This window comes from Camelus dromedarius, chromosome 31 (assembly GCF_036321535.1).
Source record: "Camelus dromedarius isolate mCamDro1 chromosome 31, mCamDro1.pat, whole genome shotgun sequence".
Lineage (NCBI taxonomy): Eukaryota > Metazoa > Chordata > Mammalia > Artiodactyla > Camelidae > Camelus > Camelus dromedarius.
Window position 1 is genome coordinate 4,675,985 of NC_087466.1, and position 8,978 is coordinate 4,684,962.

Below are 8,978 nucleotides of genomic sequence, written 5' to 3' on the forward strand. Positions count from 1 at the left end.
CTCCAGGACTCACTGGGAGTGGCTTGGGAGAGGGATTTGCTCAAGGTCACCTGGTGAGCTGGGGAGGTCTCCTGAGTCTCAGTGAAGAAAGGGAGCTCCCTCAGTGACCCAAGACCCCCAGGAGCCACTCAGGCTGTCCGGGGGAAGGAAACTAGGGTGAAGAAAGGCCCAAAAGTGGGGGAACAGACTGGCAGGAGGGTCAAAAACAGGCCTGGGAACTTCTTTGGCCATGACCCAGCACAGGGCCTGGTCTCCAAAGGACCTAGGGAAGTATTTGTTGAATGAACGAATGAATGAACCAATAGGAAGAGTGAATGAGTGACAAGGTCCAGATTTGGCCAGAGATGGCTGGGGGCCCTCTGCTTCTGCCCTTTCCCCATTCTCACTCTTATCTGCTAAGCAGTCCCTGAAATCCTGATTCTTCCAGAATGGCTAGATTGCTTAGAGAAGAGTGATCTCACTCAGTTTAGGCAGAAAATGTTCAGAGTTATGTGTCCAGGGCTCCCTGCTGGTCACCTCTGTATCCCTGTGGATCTCTGTGGTCCCCTACATGAAAGTCATGTGGACAGATGCCTCATTCCCCTCTCCTGAATGGACTTCCCACTTCTGCTTGATTGTCTCTGGGTCTAGCCTGTGTTTCTGGGCCAGCATCTCTGTGAGGCTGGAAATTTCAGGGGCAGAGACCCAGGCTATATCAGGGCCCTGGGGTGGAAAGGATTTTTTGGGTGGTGATGCAGAGGTGATGACATTGGTGATGGGGGAGGTAATGACAGTGGTCATTGTACTGATGGAGATGATAATGTACATAATTATGATGATGGAAATGGAGGACTGACAGTGATGCTGTAGGCTGTGAGGTGATGGTGCTGACAAAGTGAAGGTGACAGTGATGGGATGGAGAATGGTGACAGAAGAGGTAGTGGAGGTAATGGTGATGGCAACAGTGGAGGTGAAAACAAAGGATGGTGATGGTGGAGGTGGCAGAATGAAGGGACGGTGGTAATGTGATGAGGCTGATAGTAAAAGTGGACAAGAGATGGGGCAGAAGAGGCAGGAAGAAGATGGGGTGGTGGAGTTGGAGGTGAAGATGGGGGTGGCGGGGAGGGAGGAGGTCAGAGTGGACATGGTGGTGGTGCTCAGGCTGCCAAAGAGGGAAGGAAGTTTTGAACTTACCCTGCCCAGCCCTCTGACTCCTCTTACAGATGAGAAAACAGGCCCCCAGGAGTACCTGTCTTCTGTTGCAGTCACGGAGGTGGTGGAGGAAGATCCAGGTGCCTGGAGCCAGTCCTAGGGCTCAGCCATGGGGGCTGAGACAGGGGCATCAAGGCCCTTTGGAAACCAGGCAAATGTCATGCAAATAAGTGTGCTGAGGGCTCCTCTGCCCTGGCAGGACAGCCAAGATCTCCACATCTCCCCTTCCTGAGCTCAGATCCTGCAGGGGACTTTGTTTCTGGCTCTGCCACTGATTTACCTGGAGGTCAGTCAGATTCCTGGTCTGTGGAGGGAGATAAAAACAATAGATATCTCCTAAGGTTGCTGGGAGGATTCGACAAGATAATACATATCAAGTATTTAGGACAAAGCCTGGAGCAAGCAAGTTCTCAGTAAGGGCAGCTGCCCTGGAGTGACCACCACCACCACCACCACCATCATCTATTCCAGCCAGCCCATTTGGTGGATGCTGAAACTGAGGCCCAGCAGAGTTGCATTCCTGGCGGGAAGGAAAAGGGGCTCTGAGACCCAGACATGCCCTTGCCAGGGGAAGGGGGCGGAGGGCGGACCCCAGCTGAGAAGGGAACAGGGAAAGAGCTATATTTGAGCTCCTGGTGTGATGACTAAGGAAGCTGATAACAGGCTCTGGGGCTCAGGGCGGCAGGCTGGGGGCAGCTGCCAGGGAGAACCGCCCCCCTGGAGACGGCTGTCTCCGGAGACACCTCCTGGCTCCCTCGCTTCCCTCTCTCCTCGGGGTGGGAGCTGTACTGAGGCAGAGAGTACATCTTGTCCAGCCCCCTCCTGGAAACGCTTAGTTCTACCCCCCCAAGCTGTGTGGGTCAGGGATAGGAAAGGAAGTGGTTGATGGATTATCGCAATCTCTCTCCATAGTAACCTAGTGAGGTTGGTAATAAGATCCCCATTTGACAGAGGAGAAAACTGAGGCCTAGGGGTTACCCAGCCAGTAGGGCTCAGAGCATGGGGTTCCTGGGGAGATGGTGGATACAGAGGTTCCCGTTGAACTCATTCTTTGAAGGAGAGTCTGCATTGCCAAACTGAGAAGAGAAGAAGTGCCCTGGGAAGCAGAGCGGGCAGCAGGTGCAAAGCTGTGGAGTGTGAAAGGGTCTGGCTGCCAAATGATGCAAAATCTGTACCCATGGCCTCATGGCCCTTTTGCTCAGAGTAAATCCACCTTAAGCAGGGAAAGGAGAGAGATTTTCTTCTTCCTCTTTCCTCTTTCCTCTTCCTCTTCCTTGACCCACCTCCCAGGGGCACCTGAGGATGGTAATGGTACATAAGATCTGTCCTCCGTTTGGCTCCCTGGTCGTCTGACCCAGGCTTACTGTGAGGGTGGCCACACTGTGGCCACTAGTTGAGAAATGTTTCGAGATGCAGAGGGCGCCACAGGGTATTGTGGGAAGGTGGAAGAGGTAAGTATCAGGGAGGGCTTCCTGGAGGAGAACGCATACAGGGCCTGGAGGAGCATTTCTCCTCCCCAGGCTTCACTCCAGGGCTCCTTATTGGTACCAAGTGCCTCATGTTGTATCACTGTCCCCTTGTTCTCATCCCCTGGGGCAGGCGTCATCTTCACCTCCCATTCTGCCCCTCAGGAATGGACTTAAGGAGGAGGAGTGACTTCCCCAAGGTCACACAGCTGGGGCTGAGCTCAAGCATCCCTCCTCCCTCTCCTTGGCTCCCCCTCCTCCCAGGCAGCCCAGCACCCGCTGTCAGCTGCTCTGAAGTGAGTGGCTATTTTTACGCTAGTGCGAGGGGATCTCGGGCAGCAGAGCCATGTAGGTTAGAAGGCTCTAGGACAACCGGCTTTAGCAGGCAAGGAGAGGTTCACTGCAGGGACATAAGCTAGTCTGGGGGCTCTCCCTTCTCGTATGCTGACCTGCCCTTGGCTCCCGTGCCCCAGAAATTTCTTTATTGGAGCTCAGAAGAGAGCACAGAGACAGACTAAACCCTAGCCTTGATCCTAGATCCAACTTGAGCCCTGATCCCATGCTGAGGCTAAGCCTCCACCCCAGCTCAAGATTGGGCTCTGACTCTAGTCAAATACTGAACCAGATCCAAGCCTGACCAAGCCTGATTCCAACTTGAGACCTCAATTCTTGACCCAGATTGGGCCCTGATCATAGTCACAGACTCAACTCTAACCCTAGTTCGGACTAACCCTTGATTTTAGACTGAGCCTCAACCCCAGGTCTAGACTGAGGTCCAAGTCTAGTCATTAACTGAACCTGGTTCCAGACTGAGCCCTGAGCCTAATCATTGACTGAACCCTGACCTCAAACTGAGCTCTGACCCTGGGTCACACAACTCTGGTTACACACAAACCCCTGACCTCAGACTGTGCAGTGAATCCGGTCAAAGACTGAGCCCTGAGTGCAGTCAACAGACTGAGCCTTGATCCTGGTCACCGACTGAGGCCCAAGCCCAGTAACTGACTGAGACCTGACTCCAGCCCCAGCACCAGTTCTAAACCTGGCCATAGGCTAGGGACTGACCCCAATCCAGTCTGAGCTTGGCTCTTCACAGACTAAGCCCCAAATCCAGCCCCACATAAGTATGGCTGCCGGCCTAGATTATAAACTGCCACATAAGGGCGTGGATTATGAGCAGAGATCTGTTCTGGGAGGTCCTGAGCCTCCCTTGGTCGCTGATGCCAAATTGTTCCTGGTACTGTCATGGCCAATGTCTCTGCCATCAGTTTCACTAGCCGGCTTGTCAACCCTCAGCAGCCCAGACTGTGGCCCCTCCAGGCCACAGCGTCCAGGTTAATGCAATGAGAGTGGTTTGCTGGCGTCTGTCCAGTGAACAGTGAACGTGGGCCTGTGGGGCACTGAGGTTTGGTTCTGTCAGCAGAAAAACCATGGGCTCCATGAGGCCTCTGGCTTCAGCCACTCTGAGACTCTTGCTGGGTGTAGAGGAAACCTATGGCCTATGTCCCATTATTTTTATAAACAGACTTTACTGTTTGTGTTTCAGTAATATCTATTTATTATAGAAAACACAGAAAAATATTGTAAAGGAGAAAATAAATTCACCTATAATTTCATTTACCAAGAGTTGACCATTTTGACTTAGTGGCTTGTTTCTGTCTAGATTTTTGCCTTTTGGTCTAGGCATGTATATTTATACATACATATTTGATAAAATTGATTGGCTGCCACAGCCTCCACTGCAGTCGGTATTCTTGACAGCCTTCAGGAATGGGTCCCAACTGGTTAAGCCAGGGAGCATTTTCCATTCCCCTGGCCACTGGTTGGATCATGGATGGACTAGTGAGATACAAGGAGACTTTTGCTGAGGACTTTTGGGAAAGAAAGCTTGAGAAGTTAAAAAGGAGAGAGAGAGAGGGAGAGAGAGAGGGAGAGAGAGAGAAAGAGAGAGATTGATTTCCCCTGATTAGATATGAATGAAGAAGCCTGTAGTGGTCCTGCAGCCATCTTGACACCACACAGGTAACTGGGCTCATGATAAGCTGATACTATGGAAAGCAGAATGGAGACAGATCAGGTCTTGGTGACTTTATCAGCCAGATCAAACCTCACCTAAATCCCTCCCCACCTGGATTATTTTGTTATTTGAGCCAACAGATTACTTTTATTGTTTAAGCTGGTTTAACTTGAAGTTTCTGTGACTTGAAACCCAGAGCATCACAACTCCCAACAGCAGTATGCTGCATCATTAAGAAAAATTGCATAGTCTTCTATCCAAAGGAGGTACCATCATTTATTTTACTCATCCCCGGCTGTGACACGCTTCTGTCGTTTCTTGTTTTTCACCATGATAAACAGTGTTTAGATAAACGTCTTGACCAAACAATTGGTCTCCTCTCTGAAGATTACTTTGGGTCAAATTCTGAGAAGCAGAATGACTGGGTAGAAGAAATATTTTTAGGGTTTTGATTTGTTGTGTCAAGTTGCCTTTCAGAAAGCTTGGATGAATTCCCACTTCCTCAGCAGTAAATAGAATGCTAGACATAGCCTATCATGTCAATAATCTGGATAGAATCAATTACATTTATTGTGTCCTCATGTACTTATAGAGAATGGATATTAAATAACAGCTGTAAGCCTATTATTACTAGTGTTGTTGTTGTTATTGTTATTATATCTTTACAATCAAGTCAGTAAATGGAAGGTAGCAGGCTATGAACAAAGGGCTCCATGCACACCTGACTTACATATTAGGCTCAGTGTCTAGGATCCATCCTACTTTTAGGGGTCCACAAAAATGTTTTAATTTTAACTTATTTTAAAGCCATAATTCTAAAAATGAATAAATAATAATGAACCCAGATTGGATTATATCCATCTTTTCATCAAAGCAGTTGTAAAATCTGATGATGATGATGATGATGATTTTTTTGATAGAAGAGGGGGCCCAGGAAGGCAAAACTGGTTAGGGTCCATAAAGCCGTAATGCAGGCTTGACTTGTTGAAGAGGATTCTGTGTCTCAGTCTAGATTCAGTGGGAAAGAGCACTGAGATCGATTTGCTTTGTCTGCCTTAGGCTAGAAGAGGGGAGGTAGCATATTTGGTTTGGGGAGATCAGCAAAAGGACATTTTGAGTTCGAACCCCAGATTCACAGCTTAATCGCCTTAGCTTTCTGAGCCTGTCTCCTAACCTGTAAAACGGAGTTCATGGGGCCCTTTTTAAGGTACCTCGCCAGGTGCTGTTCTAAAGAGCTTTCTGTTGTGTATTAACACTTTTATCCTCCCAGCCCCTACAGAGTACGACGTAATATTCCTATGGCCACAACATGTGCTCCAGAGAATTGAAACCCACATCAGAATTTCGTCCAGAGAAATAAAAAACACAAACAAGGATTCTCTAAGCCTCAATTTCCCCGTTTTCAAGTCGAGCGTCTGGCCCAGAAATTCCCGTGTCCGTCCGCATCTCGCTTGCGCCACCTGCCGGCGTAAGGGGGAACTGTCTGGCCGCATCCTGTCGGAGCGTCAGCGCTCTCGGTCAGCACAGGCTGGGTGGACATTCTCAGGATGGGAAAGTAAAGGGCTGAGGGCCAGAGAGGAGCCCAAACCCCGTCGAAAGTGCGCGAGAGGCCCCCACGCCGGCCCTGGGGCGGAGACCGAGAGCTGGGGGCGTGGTCCCCAGTGGGGCGGGACCTCGAGCGGGGACAGGGCCAGCCCTCGGGTCCAGACGTGGCGCAGTGGCCCGGCGGTTCACCTCCAGCTTGCGGATCATCTTCGGCCCGGTTTCAATGCACCTACCGCTGCCTCCGCCGCTTTTGCTGCTGCTTCTCGCGGCACTCGCGGCCGCCGCCACCACTTTCCGGCCCGACTGGAACCGTCTACAAGGCCTGGCCCGAGCCCGGGTAGAGGTGAGTGCGCCGGCCCCCAGCCTAGGGACAACCGCCGCCCTACCCTATGACCCCTTAGCTTTGGGATCACCACCCGTTCTGACCTCAGGACCCTTCCAACTCCCTCCAGTCCGCCGGGACTTGTCCCTCCCACTCTTCAGCCTCAGAACGCCCCAGCATCCACTGTGGAAGCCTGACATCCAATCTTGCCATCTGGAAATCTGAACCTCTTCCCAGTTCCCCACCCCGCCGGACAGCGGGCTCCAGACACATTGGCCCTGTCTCCTAACTTCTTCCGCATTGGCCCTGTCCTCTAACTTCTTCCGGCCGGTGACTCCCAAATCTGCCCTCTGGAGCCCAACTTCCCATCCCCCCATCAATCCTCTTTTTCCTGGAATTCCTCCCCACCCTAGTTCCGATTGGTCTCTCTCCCTTTGCCTGGGGGAGGGAAGGTCTTCTGGAGCCTCCCCTCACCAGGCAAAAGCCAGGGAAGGGGGCTGGTAACTGCCCTACCAACACTTGTTCCGCATCAGTTCCCCCACACTCCCTGCCAGGAAATGCCCCCGCCAAAGTCCCTGTTTCCTTGTGTGACTTGGATCCTCACAGACCTTCTCTGGGCCTTAGTTTTCTGTCTGAAAAAAGGAAGGGGAGGAGGAGGGAGGACTAGAATGGGTGGTCCTGGGGTCTGGGCCCCTGCTAGGAGGTAGCTCCCCCCTAGAGAGTACAGGGAGGGGCCCTCCCACCCTCCCACCCTCCCTTGTTGGGGAGGCAACCAGGTGATCTGTAGGGTTAGGCTGAAGGTGGCAGGGAGGGTCAGCTCTGCATGGGGTGACGTAGGGACCAGATGGTAGGTGTCTCTAATGGGGCCTCTTAGGGAAGTTCTGAGCTGTTTCCTTCTGGCCTGCCTCCACCCTGAGGTTCTAGAGGCCAAAGGCCAGGTCCAGGTCTCTACTGCCTGAGAGGAGTAGGGTGACCATTTGTCTTGGGCGTTGGGAGTGAGTCAACAGTCAGTATGGTGTGCAGGCAATAGCCCCAAGGCTGGTAAGTGCCCTTCGGGTCTCTGGCCTTGCTCCTCTTTTCCTCTGGTTTTGCTAGGCCTCAGCATCCCGGTCTGTACAGAGTTCCCCCTTTTGCCCACAAGGGATCCCCATCTCTACACCTTGGGAACTGCTCTTCCAGGGAGTAATCCACAGCCCCACTCAACTCCCAGCTGGGGGAGGAGGGTGCAGTGAGGGTGAGGGGAGACATGAAGAACTCTTGACCGATCCCATTTTGTCCCCCTCCAGACCTGTGGGGGATGACAGCTGAATCGTTTGAAAGAGGTGAGTTTGAAGGAAGGGGTCCCCAGCTCTGTCCCTTCTGAGTCTCCTGGGGCAGGGGCAACATGGTCCCAATGACTGGGTAGGGGAGGATCCCTGGGCTGGGAATCAGGAGCCTGCTCTCCTGAACTGCCTGAGTGCTGTGTGACCTCACTGGGCTTCCTGATGGTACCAGGAGCGGGGTGGGGTCTGATGCTATGGTTCCTCTCCAGGTGAAGGCCTTCGTCACCCAGGACATCCCACTCTAGTATCCGCCTACTGTGCTGGGGGAGGGAGGATGGGGAGGGGATCTGGAGAATGTTCTTCCACTTAACTTCACAGATCAGGATGACAAATGGTTTTCACCTGACAAATGGGGTTAATTGAGTGGCTGCCCAGAGAATTCTGAGGTGGTCTTGGGTTGGCAACAGAAATTGACTAGTGATGACTGTCACAGATACAGGAACCGAAGGGAGACCCTCTGATTTCTTTGAACCCCATTTCCTCAAGTGTCAATGGGGATTCCTGCCCTCCCTGGGCAGACGCGGTAGTGCTGTTCACATCAGCAAGGCCCCGGGAGACCCCATCTGCCTCCGCCCACTCCACCACTACCCACCTTAACACCATCTCCAGCCACAACCTGGTAATGAAACACCTGCCGGGGGCCGACCCAGAGCTCGTGCTGCTGGGCCAACGCTTCGAGGAACTGGAGGTGAGGCCTGGGGAGGCGGACTGGGAGGCGGGGCGAGAGGCGGGACCCTGCGCGCTGACTCCGCCCCGCCTCCACTGCAGCGAATTCCACTCAGCGACATGACCCGCGAGGAGATCAACGCGCTGGTGCAGGAGCTCGGCTTCTACCGCAAGGCGGCGCCCGACGAGCCTGTGCCCCCGGAATACCTGCGGGCGCCCGCTAGGCCCGCGGAAGGCGCTCCTGACCGCGGTGACCTGTAGGTCTGGGAGCGCGGCACCCCCCTGCCTGAGCCCTGGGGACAGAATGAAGCGCTCAGCGTCCCGGGAGCACCTCCCTCGCTGAGGGTCGACGCCCCGTCCCCAAGCCAGCAGGGTTGGAGTTGAGGGTTCCTCCTAACCCTTCTTTCTTCCCTCCCCAGCTCCACTAAATCCCCTTTCGCCTTAACTGA

The 8,978-nt window shown here is 53.1% G+C and overlaps 1 protein-coding gene across 1 annotated transcript; it reads left to right on the forward strand.

Moving 5' to 3' along the window:
- The first annotated feature begins 6,192 nt into the window (after positions 1 to 6,192).
- Positions 6,193 to 8,974, forward strand: SELENOM (selenoprotein M). Its single transcript, XM_010992265.3, has 5 exons — positions 6,193 to 6,562; positions 7,828 to 7,863; positions 8,073 to 8,107; positions 8,473 to 8,551; positions 8,632 to 8,974. Exons 1-5 carry the CDS (start codon positions 6,443 to 6,445, stop codon positions 8,788 to 8,790), a joined length of 429 nt encoding a protein of 142 aa, XP_010990567.2. The 5' UTR covers positions 6,193 to 6,442; the 3' UTR covers positions 8,791 to 8,974.
- The last annotated feature ends 4 nt before the right edge of the window (positions 8,975 to 8,978 follow it).